Genomic DNA, 15354 nt, shown 5'->3' with positions numbered 1-15354 from the left:
AACTGAAAAGAAAGAAAGAGACGAGTGGGTAGGCCTCGGCGCTGTCGAATGTTCTTGCAGCGCAGTACAGGTAAGAAGAGAGCTCCGCGGTTGTTGGAAGCGTCATTGTCGTGGGCCCTTCCTCGGAGTTCTAAACTCCACAACAAATTCACGATGGGAGGGCCCGAAAAAGAAACCGAGTAGACTGTACGAAGAAAACGACAGTGAAGATGTGGCTGCCTTCTTGCGAAATGTGCTTGGCGCGTGTATAAATGGTCGCGGTTCCATGCAATTCTCCTAAATAAACCAGGGAAAAAAAAGGAAGAAGAACTAACAACAAGAAGAAAAGAAGGTTGGAGCAAATTGGAGCCGGAGTTCGCAAGTAAGGAAAAAGCGACCGCCAAGAACAAAACGACTGGCAAGTGAATGACCTGAGTCTCAATGAGACGCCAGAAAGCCGAAAGTAGAAGTGGCCACAGCGGAGATCCTGACAGAACAGACTTGGAAAAGAAGTGTGAATGAATGAAGAAAAAAAATGATATACCTCGGGGTGGTCGCAATTTACATCTTTTTCATACACCGTGTACACGGGTGCAAGTAGATGCGAATGCACTCGCACTAGTAAAGCGATGCCTGGTACATGACGTGCCACAGCAAAAGAACGATCATATAGCTATGACATCGTTAGGATGCCATGCAACTTCTTGTATGTATGTATATATGTATGTATGTATGTATGTATGTATGTATGTATGTATGTATGTATGTATGTATGTATGTATGTATGTATGTATGTATGTATGTATGTATGTATGTATGTATGTATGTATTCATGGTCACAGGGTTAAATTGGCTACTGCTCTGAAAGTGACCGAGATAAAGCAAAGGCGTGGAGGTTAACCTAGGACTGATTCCGTTTTGCTACCCTTCAATAGGCGAAAAGGAAAGTGTAAAATAAAGAGTAGACGAAGAGGATGATATAGGACATAGTTTAAACATGATGCAGACTCGGAAGAACCGTAATAATCCTGACTTCCTCACCGAGGGTCACTCAGTCCGGCTGACTTCAGAAAATACAGCTGCAGCAGCTCTGGTGGCTTTAGGTATGCACAAAAGGCAGCTAATCAATGTACAGTGCCAGAATCGGCAAGAGCAGTCAGCGCAGTAAATGGTTATAGGGAGAAGGTATTTCCAAAAGCATTGAAGTAACAAGCTTAATAATCTGAATGTTCATTTGCTGGAGTAAACTACCTAAAGTGCTGCGGCGTCTTACAATCTTGTGAAACTCATTATTGCTCTCCTCAAAGCAATAGTCAGTGACAACGACACTTGTGTTTCAAGAATCAGGGGGAAAAATAAAATTTTCGCTAGTGCAGTTGCATATCATTGCGTCTAAACTTGTCCAATCCGATTAACCATAGATTTGACCTCGTAACATAAATACATATAGTGAAAGTTCCATGTTCTTTCAGATAATGGAAACAATAGGTTCATATTCAACGCTCACAAACAAAAGCAACGCACACAGGGTCACCGGCCGTGCCTCGGCAATTTCACGCGTCTCAAAAGATGCAGACCCCCACACATCCGTGCCTCCTCCGAAGGCTGATTACAGCAGTGACTGATTTGCCTCTCCAAGGCATCCATTATCGCCGGCCACAAAGAAAATGGAACCGCATATCAATTCTCGCGCCAAGCAATACGGGGAGAAGGGATCGCAGAAAAGAATACGAGGGAGCACACCTATACGAGCGGTTTCGAATTAAGTGGTCACACTCGGAACAATACGAAGGACCTAGCCGTACGGCGAGCGAGTGCGGCGGTAGCCCGGCCTTGACGTGCGCCGAGCGTCCTTCTTGAAGATGGAGCCATGACCGCGTTACGGCAACCAAGAAGGCGTCAACGACTCGCGCAGAGAGGACGCGGTGTTCACGTTTTACGAGCCGGGCTCGTGGGCATTGTTTGTCGTCGCGCAACGCCTTCCGGGGACGCGGCGATGCGCCCGGAGTTGATCCGAGGAGAGATGAACGCCCCGGCTTTGTGAGTGACAGCTGCGCTTTCGGCCCGTCGTGCAGACTTGATTTGATTTTGCCCAGAGAAGTGGGAGGAACAAACTTTTTTCGACGGCAAAAGAAGAGAGAGGGAGAAAACGAAAGCTGGCTTTGTTCTTCCAGCTTCTGCCATCAGAACGGGGGGAGACAAGGGGGAGGGGATGTCCTTAGTCCAGGCTTCCTGCGGCCTGAGAAGTCTCCCAAGACCACCACCACCACCACGCCAGTTCGCGCTGGTGACGTGGGTCCGAGCTGGACAGCACGGCCTTCCCAACTGTTGGGGTGCGGGGTTCGCGATGGCACATGTACAACGTGGAGGAGTGGCCGAGAATCACGTGTTGTAAGAGCCGCGTGAGGCCAACGGACAATGAGTCCAAGGAAATGACAGGGGAAGCCAACTGTGGCATTGACTCATGGGGAGGAGGACTTTATCTGATAACTAGGCTCTGGATGGCTTAATAACGACACATTCTGGTTTTACGCCAGGAACTTGGCGAATGGGCCTATGCATAAGTAGAGTGCTAACAGAAGCGAGTAGAACACACTGCTATAACTCCGTTTCACAAATGGCAGGCAACGCGGCGGAACCTACGCAAGTAGTGCGGTCGTGGAACTCTCACTTCCGCGCGTTTCTCGGCAGTTCTTTATCTGTTACGCTTTCTACGCAATAAATACTACACACGCTACAATTTCAATTTGTGGACCTTAATGTAGGTCACATCACCTTATCTGTATACATCACATCACATCACCATTATCTGTATACCTTCGTGGTCCCAATATGTGGCGTACTATGTTTTTGCCGCGAACGCGAGCGGTGTGCTGCGGCCGCCCGTCACAGAAATGTGTCACTCCGCTCGATCGCTGGTAGTTGGATTCAGACCTGCGACGCCTTCTGCGTAACAGTTATGTCCTAATTTGTGACAGAAAAGTACGAGATTATGTTACATCCGTACTATATAGACGCATACTTATACATTTCATTCAATTGTGACGCACTATTTTTTGGTCGCGCGTGCGACCAGTGAGAGAAGTTTCGCTAGCCTTCGTGTGAAACAGAGTACAATGAACTGATTAACAGTGGGGAAAACAAATAAATGCTTCTCGCGGTACCCACGTTTCAGCGAGGGCGTAAATATATTCGCCAGGGCGAAATCAAGTCCGCTTGCCAAAACGTTGGCTCCCACCGTTCGGGAATTCGACTCTCTATAACTTCCTGCGACTGTCTGTAGTCTCGTTTGCATACCTAACGAACCACACTTTCCGAGACAGAGAACAACACTCGTTAAAATGGTTACTTGCCGTCAGCCTCGTTCGATTCTCGCGTCTCCGTCGTATTCCGGGAGAGCGGCGAGGGGGCGTTTGGACGAAGACACAACGGAAATGAGTCGAGAGAGAGAGAGAACAGGCAAGCGGGGCAATTGAGACTCGTTCGCGCTCTCGCTCGCGCTTATGCAGCGCGCGCCGGGAGCCAACAACTTGCCAACAACTGCCAAATGTGGCGTCCCCCCACCAACGACCTCCGTTTCTTCTCTTCCGAATGCATCGGCCCCGGCTTCCACCCCCCCTCCCCCCCCCCCCCCCCCCACACACAAAGGCCCGACTAGAGGGCGTCGGCTGCTGGAAGACTGCCGCTTCTGTGCGGTGGTGCCGCTTCTTCGGGGACAGTTTCCGGCGAGCGCTGGTCACGAAGGAATTCGCGTGGTTGTCCTGCCCTGACGGCTCTTTCCCGCCCACTGTATAGCACTGTGCGCGCGGTTATCGCGAGCCTTCATCGACTATACTGCCTCCCCACGCTGTCGTTTTGTTATCTCCATTATATTCCCAGTCTTTCCATTCCGCTCACGTATATTTTAGAGCCTCTATACCCACATGCTGCTCCTTACTGCGGCCGTCTCTATTGTTTTGTGGTTTTGAGCAACTGTTTTGGACTCGCGAGATCTCTGACAGGAGATGGCTTCCGCGAGAAACCGCGCAGATGGGACATGCGTGTAAGAGCCGCGGAGAAATTAATGTGCAAGTCGAGCGGCGATTCGGCGTGTATTTGCGGGCTTCTTTCACGCTCGCAAAAAAACACATTTTTTATTTAGCACGTATCGAGCGACGGAAGGCTGTATCGGGAGTTTTTGCATGTAGCTCTACAATTTTGTTATCGCGACTTTTCATCTAATTACAATATTTGACAAGCTAATTAATTAACTGATACTAATTACGTAATTAGGCGGAACGCGAAAGTCAATCTGAGTATCTCCAAGCGACGGCAAATAACATTCCCTTGGTTCTGTCCAGCTGCGTGGCATGTGCATACTTTTAAATCTTGGTGAATGATAGTTGGGGCACCCTGTATATAGGCCAGTGAATTTCCTAATCTTATCACATCATCTAATCTACTGTCGTATTCTAATGCGTTTCCCTTGCCATGGCGCCCATTCTGTATTTCTAATAACCTCCACGGTTATCCATTTTATGCGTTGCACGACATGCCCCCAACTCGAGTTCTTGCTCTTAATTTCAACTGGGATATCGGCTATCCTCATTCGCTCTCCAGTCGACGCCGCTGCCTTCCTTATCTCGGGGTGTATGATAGGAGTTAACTTCTATGAGAGTACGTAGGTGGGACAGCTACGCTTACGAGGGAGGTACGCTAAACTAGTTTATGCTTATCGTGCACGTATGTGCTTTTAAAGCTATATTTTCGTGAAATGTCGGGTTAATATATTGATTATTAATTTAGAAAATAGAGAGCTCAAAGTTACATGTTTCATGTTTTTTAAAGTTTACTATTACATCTCAAGTTATTTGTTTGCTGTCCGTTTAACGTTACGCCTATCGTACTTCGTTTCATCGCTTGATTGTGCGGTCCTTCTCACATATCCACACACACACGATCGCGCACCATTAACCGGCGGTGCTTGGGAGTAGAATCGTTCCGAAAGTCACTGACACTTCTTTCTCTCTCCCCCCCCCTCTCTCTCTCTCTCTCCATACACTATATGTACTTCAAAACGGCGGCGCAATATCTGCAAAGCCCACACGTAGCAGTCGGCGTACATGGACTCGCCGCTTCAGCACTCGCATCAGCGGGAAGGTACGGGAAGGACGACAACGCCTTGCCGTAACACCGCCGCCCACGAGGTGGGTCGCGTCGCCTCATACGCGCCGGACAGCGAGGCGTCTGCGCGCTATGCCGTACCGTATAGGCGACATCCTGCAGCGGGAGGGGGGGGGGGGGGGGGTCGAGGCACCGAAAGCGTAGACGCGGGCGACCGCGCGAGGGAAAGCTCGCGCGCCGGAAAAGAAAGAGCGTGACGCACGGCTACGTATATAACTCGCCGGCTCGAAATTTCCGTGCAGTATTTGGAGCTGGCTATATGCGAGGCGAGTAGGCGCGCCGCCTCGCTCTGAACACCTGCAGGCCGCTATGCACAGAGCTCTTACGATTCAATAGCTCGCAAGAGCAAATTCCAACAGAGAGAGAGAGAGAGAGAAGAGGGAAAGGCAGAGAGGTTAACCAGACTGAGGCCGGTTTGCTACCCTACACGTGGGGACAGGAATGGGGAGTGAAATAGAGAGAGAGAGAAAACATTCGTCTATACCGCACTTTCCCACGCGCTAAGTTAGGTGCAGGATGCCTGTAGTCGGGTACCCAAGTCTGTTGACTTCAGGTAGTGGAAGAAGCGCTCGAACTGCTTTCTGGGCTAATGAACTATGAGGCTAGGCTCCCAAGATCTTTGCATCCAGCCAAACATGATGTTGGACATATGTAATTAACAAAGGCGGCCGCGGTCAATGGAAGGCCGCACTTACAAACCAAAAGTTTTGTGAATTCGGCACCTGAAACTCGGCTCTCTGACGTCTGACATCCTGCGCCCTGTAAAATCCCCGCCGTATCGCGAGATACGCGATCTTCGTCAGTTTTTTTTGTTTGACTCACTGGGTGTCAGTTATACTCAATCCTCTCTGATTGGCCCAAAGAGCCAACGTGGACGAATTAGGCGGTGGGTGCAATTCGGGACAGTGTGGAGTTCCATCATATATGTTGTCGAATTCGACCATCTTAGGCATTTTTGAGCTAGTCAGAGGAGGGCGTATATAGCAGGCCTGTGAGAGACAATCAGAACTGACACGATGGTGAACACGACACGATGGCTGAATTTGACAGCGTCCAAAGTTGTGACCCAGTGTCTGAGTGCCCAGGAGTGGATGACTTCCTTCGAAACCTTTCTTTGTGTCCCGGTGCTTAGAAGAAATGACTCGAAAAAATTGGGTAGCATGGCAAGCACTCAACACAAATAGCAGTAGAAGAAGGGCCAGTTTTGATCTAATGCAGGGATCAACATGTATCAATGGTGATTACGATATGATTCAATGATTGGCCAACATTGGCCGTGCTTTACCGAGCTGCTGCAGAATGTAAATTGTAGGCTGCTGTCGTACTAGTTAAGTACAAAGTAAGGTGAACTATCAGGTACAAGTAAACTTCTACGACACGGCTCAGGTATATACTCGGGTCCGACACAACTGTTGGAAGAAATATGCCTTCCCGGTTATGTTCATGCCATCCCCTTCCAGACAATATATATATATATATATATATATATATATATATATATATATACATATATATATATATATATGTGTGTGTGTGTGTGTGTATGTGTGTGTGTGTGTGTGTGGCCTGTGGCCCAAACACAGCCGAAGTATAGCCGTCGTGGGGATTTCATTGTACGCAGCCTATATAGGAGGCATCGCTCTTCGGAGACCAGACTCCGCCTTGCTTGCTGCACGCTACTATCGCGGCCGCAGGGGTGTGTGCGTCTGCGTGACAGAGGGCTTATACGCGATGGGGCGGACCGCGCAAGAATAATTGCCGACGCGCCCTTTTAGCGTGGGCTGCTAACGTGCAGCACGTACGAAGGAAGCAAGAAAGAAAGAAAGAAAGAAAGAAAGAAAGAAAGAAAGAAAGAAATGGTCAGGGGCTGTCACAGACCCAGCTCTTTACGCTGCCCACGCGGTCTCTTCGAAAGAGCGCCGGGATCTCGCGCTGGTCACACCGAACGACGGCTTGCAACTGCGCCGGACGCGGGTCTTGGCTGTAAGAGATGAACTTGTTAACAAAGACACGCAGCGTAGTTGGCGCGTCGTTGCTTAAGAATGCACATATGTTAGTGGATTCAGAGCTAGGTGGTACGTTGGGCAGCAGACGCAGGTAGAGCTAGGGCCAGTATTAAAGAAACAAAGAAAAAGAGAAACATGCCATAGCCGGAATCCAGGTTCGTGAGAGGAAAGTTCAGCCGATCCCGATGCTGGACATATTAGCTACGGCGGCTGGTCGGGAGCTATTAAAGCACTTACGAACGAAAAGCTTTACGAACGAAAAAACTTCGTGAATTGACCCCTTATATATATGCCCAGCGCTTGTTGTATCTACAGCTCTGGCCTCTTCTGAATTAGCGCCGAGTCCACATCGCATTCCAATGAAAAACGATCAAATGGGCATTTAAAGCTTTAAAAAACAAACAAACAAAGAGAAAAACAGCCACTGTTGAATGCTCAAGTTCCAACGGTGGTTATAAATTAGGAGACACAGACGACCTGCGCATACCCTTACCCTAAAGCATGTGTGCCCTTATCTAAAGGTCGTTGAGGTGATTGCTGCTGATGCTGCCTAGATCGGGGGCCGCAGGTTCGACTCCTCGCACGGTAAGAGACGTAAGCACAGACAGACACCCGCGAACAATGATGCCTTGGTGCATGATAACCCCCACGTGACCAAAATAAGTTCGGAGCTCTTCGGTATGGAGGCATGTCATGGTCATTTATAGCTTTGGGACACGCCCGCGCCCATCCCGAAAAAAAAAAAAAGACAGACGACACCGAAGGGTAGCTTCCAAGAGTGTGATCGATGGAACTCCGACAGTGAACGTGTAGTTGTTACTCGCCTACTTTTCACGCCGCGTTCGTACAATTACAGCGTTACGCTATACGATTTGAATTTAATGTGCGCTGCCAGTAGAAACAGCGGCGGCGGAGTCAGCAAGCCGGCTCGTACGATGCGACGGTTCTCACAGCAACGTCGCCGCTTTCAACGAACGCGGAACCGAAAGGAACGCTTCCTCATTTTTTTTTCACGGGGTTTCGAACGACGGCACTTTATAATTACACAGAGCTCACATGCGCGCTCGACAAGCTGTCTGTCCACAGCGGAACGCCTCCGGCATTTTATCAAGGATTGGCCGGCCGCACAAGTTTCCTTATATATATATATATATATATATATATATATATATATATATATACACAAAGAGAGAGAGAGGAAACTGTGTTGCTGATAATGGCGTGACGCGAGTAGTGACAGGTGTATGTGCCGGGCGGGATTATTCACAGAAAGAGATAACCTGAGGAGATCGGAGCGAACCCAGGAAAGAAAAACCGAACCGTGTATGCACGTTCCCGCGTGCCGCCTCTGTCTGATTGCAATCGACTTCTTTCCTCCACGTCGCAAGTGACATCGACATCGTCTTCTTACATTCCCTTCCTCCTGGTACCAGAAATAACAATAACAGTAGTAATAAAAAAAGAAAGCTAAGCGACGCTTTTTGCTTTCATGAAAACCCGTTTGTTCTTTGTTTCCTTATCGCTCTTTCTTTCTTTCTTTCTTTCTTTCTTTCTTTCTTTCCTGGGATTCATATCAGCGGCAATCGTCGTCGCCAGAGATGGCTGCTTTCGAATAGGAAGGATTTACGGAGACGGGAGGGTTGGGGGGCCTCGGTTACGTTATCTTTCTGCGACCGATCGCGGATGTCTTTGTGTTCGCGTGTTATCAGCGGGTCAGACACCTTACCGAGGGGGTGCGGGCATAGTCTAAAAAAAGTATGCTGGCGCAAGATAGCAAGGTGGGCGAGTTGCTTAGTATTCAATGCACTTTTGGCAACAGCACAACAACAACAACAAAAGCAAACAATTACGAAAGGAAGAAAAACGCACAACACAGCGCCATGTTGTTTTCTTCCTTTTGTCCTTGTTTGCTTTTTTTTTTTGCGCTGTTACCAGAAGTACGATCAGACTAAAAAAAAAAAGTGGTGCGAAGCCGACCAGCTGGTGAGCGTTGACTGAAATTCGGGAGCCCACGGTTTCCTTTCACACCGCGGTCGACAAGGGAACGCCAACGGGCGTGTATATAGCGACTGTAACGGACTGGCGCACATCTCAAAGTGTACAATTTAGCAGCATCCCCCGCTCCAGCTCCGCATAAAAGCCGTATATGTATAGCCCGCGCGAAATGCCTTTGCACGGTACGTGTTCTAGAGCCACGGACGTGTCTAACGTATATACACATATGCGATACAAGCGGACCCAAGAGGGCAGCTAGACGCCAGTTGAGCAATATTCTCTTGCGGTGTAGAAAGATATGAAGAAAGAAAGAAAGGAAGAAAGAAAGAAAGAAATAGAAATGAGAAGGCAAGAAGAAGAGAACGATGAGAGAATAAGCAAAAAAAAAAAAGAATAAGAGAGTTACGAAAGCGTCTGAGCAAACTAGCCACGTGGTCCCATAACGACCGGAAACTTCACGGGGACGTCGCCTGCACCTGGGTCTATATTGCGCGGCCGTATAGCGCTGTAGCGTTCAACCAGCGCTCGGCACGAGTAACTTCTTTTATCGCGATTTCGTCTTGTAAAGAAAAATAAATAAATAAAAGAATCGTATGCTTCACTCGTTTTCGAGATCGCAGTCGCCTACATACCTCGCAATGTCGTCCTCCGATTTTTAAACACAGATTGTATAACAATAATCGTGAGATTAAATGCTTTTCACACTCGTTACAGGCCAAGTAAAATCGAGGGTAAAGTTGGAGACGTTTGAAATTAAAGCACGAGCGGAATGAGAAAAAAAACAAAAGAAGGAAATTAGTGACGCGATAGCTGGCGAATTGTAGTATGCATGCGCCTTGAATCTTGCAGTAAAGCTTTTGTCGCATCGATCTTACCCTGTAAATGTTACCCGAAATCTTACCCTGCAAGAATATGTAATGCAGCGGTAAGCGGAAAACGACAGCAACAACAACAAAAAAGGCTTCCTATTTTATTCCCTGCTAGATGTAAACTCAACATGTGGCGTCTAAGGATGAATTCCCCAACTAAAAAGAAAGGAGACAGAAGGGTCAAACAAAAGCGTGACTGCAATGATTGCGCAAAAAAAAACACACACGCAAGAAAAAACAAAACCAAATTAAGAAACAGGCGTTTAGGTTAAAAAGGAAAGGAACAAAGAAAGAAAGAACAGAAGAATATAACTGCTTTGGCAGGAATGGGTCACGTTTTGTCCGAACCTCGCATTACACAGAAGGCAATTATAAACAGCACTTCGATGCAAACGGCGAAGTTGCAATGGAAGCCGGCTGGGGCGCTGTACTCAGTGCGTCAGGACGCTGCCCCGCTAGACCTGGTTTCGTACGTCGTGCGCCGTGATCACGGTCCGACAATTTAGGAAGGCGAGTGCCATCAAGGCAAGGCCTCGTGCGGTTTAATCGGGGAGGTCGATTAGGCGTATTAGGCTGGACGTGAGTTCGATCCGGTAGCTTCCTGGATCTCTGGCTTGTTCGTCGTCCGTCTTTCCTCAGTCGTGGTTGGTCCCCCGTCCGTGCCGCGGCAAAAAAATACCGCAGCGGTCCAGAGAGGAGCGAAGGAGAACGCCACACGAACTTCTATCTGCCTCCGATTTGGTGTCTTGTTCGAATTTGTTTCGGCGCACATATTGAACAGACCCGTGAAGGCAAAATGTGGGCTCATAGAGAAGGAACGCCTGAGGGATTTGTATCGACGTTCAAATGTATGTATGTATGTATGTATGTATGTATGTATGTATGTATGTATGTATGTATGTATGTATGTATGTATGTATGTATGTATGTATGTATGTATGTATGTATGTATGTATGTATGTATGTATGTATGTATGTATGTATGTATGTATGTATGTATGTATGTATGTATGCATGTATGTATGTATGTATATGTGTGTATGTATGTATGTATGTATGTATGTATGTATGTTTGTATGTATGTATGTATGTACAAATGTTCAAACCTATGTTCAAGCTGCCGGGTAATTCCGCGACTACCAAACTTTTACGAGTCTGGACAGAACCCAAGCTTCGTAATGCCTTCGTGCTATGATTGAAAATATCTTTAGATATACCTCGCTCAGATAACACCGCTCTATCATAACTGAGGGTGTTTAGGTCATATATAACTAGGAAGACCCTACATAGACAGGTCTGCTCTCTATAAGGCCAGCTCAGTAAATTTATACAAGTTGAAGTTAATAACATATTCCCGTGTGTTCGTACCTGAGGTCGTCTTCTTCGGCCGCGTGGATTGAACAGAGAGGCGTCTGAGTTTATGTAATTGCTTCGTCATCTGAAACTTATTCCCAATTACTTGTATGTTTCGTTATACGTGATACGTTGGGGAAAATTACTGAATTGCAAGCTGGATAACAATGTGCTACGTTGGGTCCTTGCTCATTCATACCTCCCGGTATTACTGAACGATTCATTTCAAGTTGACCGGAAACTCGTATTAACTTGCTCTTAATGAATTGTACGCAGAACGCGATGTCATAGATCCGCTTTTCCCATGCTGGTGCCTAGACATTTCAAAAGAACATCGCCACATATACGCACGCACAGATGCCTATCTTTCTGCGTACAATAAATTTGTCTAGACAACTTTGCCACGGGCTGTTATGTCGAAAACCACACATGATTGCTGGCGGGCAAGGTAGGAAACGAATATGAGCAGACGAAATCTATCTAGTCCCTCTTACTCTAAATATAAGATAACGTCGTACAAAATGCACAAGTGACCTTGACCACATAAAGCGCTCGCACAAGCACCGCCGGCAACGCCGAAACGACAGTTATCAAGAGCGTGGCGGCCAAAAACAACAAAAGAGTTGACGGTGTACTCACCGTTATCAAAGGCCGGGGCGGCGTGCGCTGGAGCGGCGATTAGGAGGCAGAGGCAGACGATTTCAAGCAGAAGTAGCATAAGCCGGGCAGGGGACGTCATCATCCGGGTCTTGATCAGTCGTCTGCTCGCAGTAGTCAAGTTCCCGGCGACGCGCATATTTTTTTTCACGTACGGCGCACACACACACACACGCACACCAGCGACCGGCACGACGTCTTCTTTACTTCACGTCAATCGTCTCGTGGGACCCGCGGTCCAAACCCGTCGCAACGCATTGTCATCAACCACGCACTCGAAACGCGCCTTTAGAAGGGGCGTTTTGCTTCCTCACAACACTCAGGGAAAGCGTCACGCAGAAGCTGCGCGGGGCACGAAGCAGACGACAGCGGTAGGAGCCGTCGTCTGCCCGCGGCGGCGACCGTTATCCAGCAGACGATATCCGCGCCGCGGCAGCTGCACCCGGCTGCGGCTCGACCGACCATTGCGCGCGAGAACACCGGGCCAGGCCGACATCTTGGAGAAAAAAAAAAAAAAAAAAGTGGCACCGGCGAAGACGACCCGATAGCTTCCTTTCCCAATCGCTTTTCTTGTTTTTGTACTTTACTTTCACCGACACTTCACGAGGAGCAATTTCTCCGTATTTTCCTTCCTTGATTTCTAGTGTTGTGCGCGACCGTGTCGTCTGCTCGCGGCAATGAAGTCCTCGACTGCTCGAAACTAAAAACGGCGTCGTCTGCTCCGCTTCGAGACTACGTCCCTCGCGTTTCACTTTCCGTTTTTCTTTTCCTCAGCACCTATACTTGTTTCATCCTACAAGTTCTTCCTTATGCGACAGATGTAATCTGTTATCTACTTTATCCGATGCAAAAAATCGCTAGTTTTTTTATTCGCATTCGCTATAAAATATAGAACGAGTACCGCACAGCGCTATGGCCGACGCTAAAAGCAGGTTCGGCTTCGCCACTAGGCTGCGCCGCTTAAGTGCGCAGGAAGGTCACTGCTACGCGCGGAGGTTCGTTAAGAAGTGCTTCCGCTGTATCAGCGACTTGGAATGTGTCCGCGCTTCCAGAGCTAACGGCGGCAATAAACTACACGCAAGAAGCTGAACGAGTCAGAGATAGGCTGAAAAAGCAGACAATGTCGAGCGATAACGCTTCGATAAGGAAAGAAGCCGCGCCCGTATAGCAAACACGATCTGTGAAGACACTCGATCGCAACCTCAGATAACTGGAAGCACCCGGACCGCGCAACCTTAAATTAATAAATATTGGTAGCTCGTTCCGAGAGGATCAAGAGAGAAAACAATAGCTTGCAAAATAAGATAATACGTACAGTAAATTTGCGTTAAATGATTGCACCAAGGGGAAACATGAAAAACGAAAACCTAAGAACAGATCGCGAGCCAATAGAATCCAGCGTAGCAATAGCTTCGACAACTCACAACTTGGCCGATAGGGATGCGGAGAAACTGCGCTTCCATATATCCTTCCTCTGCAGACGTCAGAGAAGATGACAGCTGATCCTTCTCCTCAGCGTCAAAGGACACGCGGAGGAAAGCGAAGTAATCCGAAAACAAAAAAAGAAACTCAGGCGCGCGACACAGAACAGAAGCGACGAAACAAAACAAAAAAGAAAAGCACAAGAAGCTCGTTGGGGGTCGGGGTTTGGGCCTCAGCAGGCGACCCCTAGTCCGCGCACCCACATAAGGAAAAAATTAACAAAAACACCACCGCGAAGAGCAAAACCTCGCGCACCAAGGCAACCCCGCGGAGTTGCGTGCGGAGCGGCGCGCAACCACCGACTGAGAGAAGCGAGGCAAGAAAATCTCCGCATTCGAGAACCGCAGTACCGCGCGGCTGCAGCAGCGCGGCCGGCGGGGCAGGTGGTGGAGAACCGAAACTAAACGCCCACGAATGCCGGTCTTTTGTCGCGTTGCGCCATCTGTCGACAAGAAACGTCTGCTCGCGACTGAATTCACGCCTCGTAAGGTGGCGCCCTCTGGATTAAAAATGCTGATCTTAAAGGCTATGCTTTTGCTGGTTGAAGGCATGCATGGTTGTATGCACGTTGCAACCACCGACTGAGAGAAGCTAGGCAATAAAATCTCCGCATTCGAGAACCGCAGTACCGCGCGACTGCAGCAGCGCGGCCGGCGGGGCAGGTGGTGGAGAACCGAAACTAAACGCCCACGGATGCCGCTTTTTTTGTCGCGTTGCGCCATCTGTCGACAACAAACGTCTGCTCTCGACTGAATACACGCCTCATAGGGTGGCGCCCTCTGGATTGAAAATGCGGATCTTAAAGGCTATGTTTTTGCTGGTGGAAGGCATGCATGGTTGAAGGCGCCGAGCCTGTGCGCCCCGTGCGCCGAAGGCGATCTCGGGGGCCGGAAACACGTCACAGACGTCGGGTTTTGGACGCCGCCTAGTTGTGGCCACCGAGATGGCGGGTTGTTTAACCTCGGAGACCATGCCGCATTGACAAATATTTGAGCAGCTCGACGCGCACGCGTTCACTCGATATCAGAGGCTACGATGAAACATTAAGGAGTATCTAAAAGACGGCGGCCGTGATGTTCACACGGTTCTGTAATTGTTCCTGGCGCTGGCAGTACATAAAAGCGGAGCCCTTGAGATTCGATCCTCTTGTTTTCGAAGTGCCGTCGGCGGCGGTGCGATTTGGACTCAACCTTTCGTTGTACTATGTTGACAGGACCTTGCGAGTACTTAGTATTATTGTGTTCAATATGAGTTACAACACGGGAGCTCGTGGCCCAAGGGGATGCGAGACCGCGCAATGGCTCAAACACTCAATAAAAAAAATATCACAGTTTCGCCATAAGGGTGAAGCAATGAATGTGATGGCAACATGTTAGAATATTACACGAAGCGTAAGTTTCCTAGCTGTAGCGGCTGTATGAATTGAAGTAAACGTAACCTGCCTAAGTAAGACGAGCTGTTGTGCTAGGGGTCCTCTGCTTGAATCCTGCCATCGGACAATTTCATTTATGTTTACTAATGAAAGCCAAACTCTTTTAGCGACTTTACCACCACTTTTCCGTATCAGGTACGTTTCAAACTTCTTTCCTTGGCCGGTCCCAGAGGTAGTGTACAGCCGCGCCAATAAAACTACATCGTTTTCAGGTTTGAGCTCTGTTATTGTTTCGAACTTTTAAAATTTATGTGTGAGAAGATTTAAGATAAAAGGCATGTAGTGTCAGTGTCTTGTTTCATGACATTTGTTTGTGGGCGGCCATCCTCAAAATTCTGAGGAATAATTATGTCAAGAAGGTAAGACCTGGTATGAGCAACTTTAGTGACAGAGTAGTTTATACAGCATGCATATACCT

General features: G+C 48.3%; 1 protein-coding gene across 3 annotated transcripts in view; it reads right to left on the bottom strand.

Annotated features, from left to right (window-relative positions):
• Ptp99A (Protein tyrosine phosphatase 99A) overlaps positions 1–14205 on the bottom strand; it is a 226905-nt gene extending 212700 nt beyond the window's left edge. For 2 of the 3 annotated variants that reach the window (XM_055068666.2, XM_055068668.2), the window contains exon 1: positions 12005–14205. In XM_055068666.2, the coding sequence (XP_054924641.1) occupies positions 12005–12161 (157 nt within the window). In that variant the 5' untranslated portion in view covers positions 12162–14205. The remainder of the gene's footprint in view (positions 1–12004) is intronic. The other variant, XM_055068667.2, reaches the window with a different exon arrangement.
• Between the last annotated feature and the right edge of the window lie 1149 nt (positions 14206–15354).

The sequence above is a fragment of the Dermacentor andersoni genome, chromosome 9 (genome assembly GCF_023375885.2).
Source record: "Dermacentor andersoni chromosome 9, qqDerAnde1_hic_scaffold, whole genome shotgun sequence".
NCBI lineage: Eukaryota > Metazoa > Arthropoda > Arachnida > Ixodida > Ixodidae > Dermacentor > Dermacentor andersoni.
Note: the sequence above shows the minus strand (reverse complement) of the source record. Positions and strands in the feature narration are given on the sequence as shown.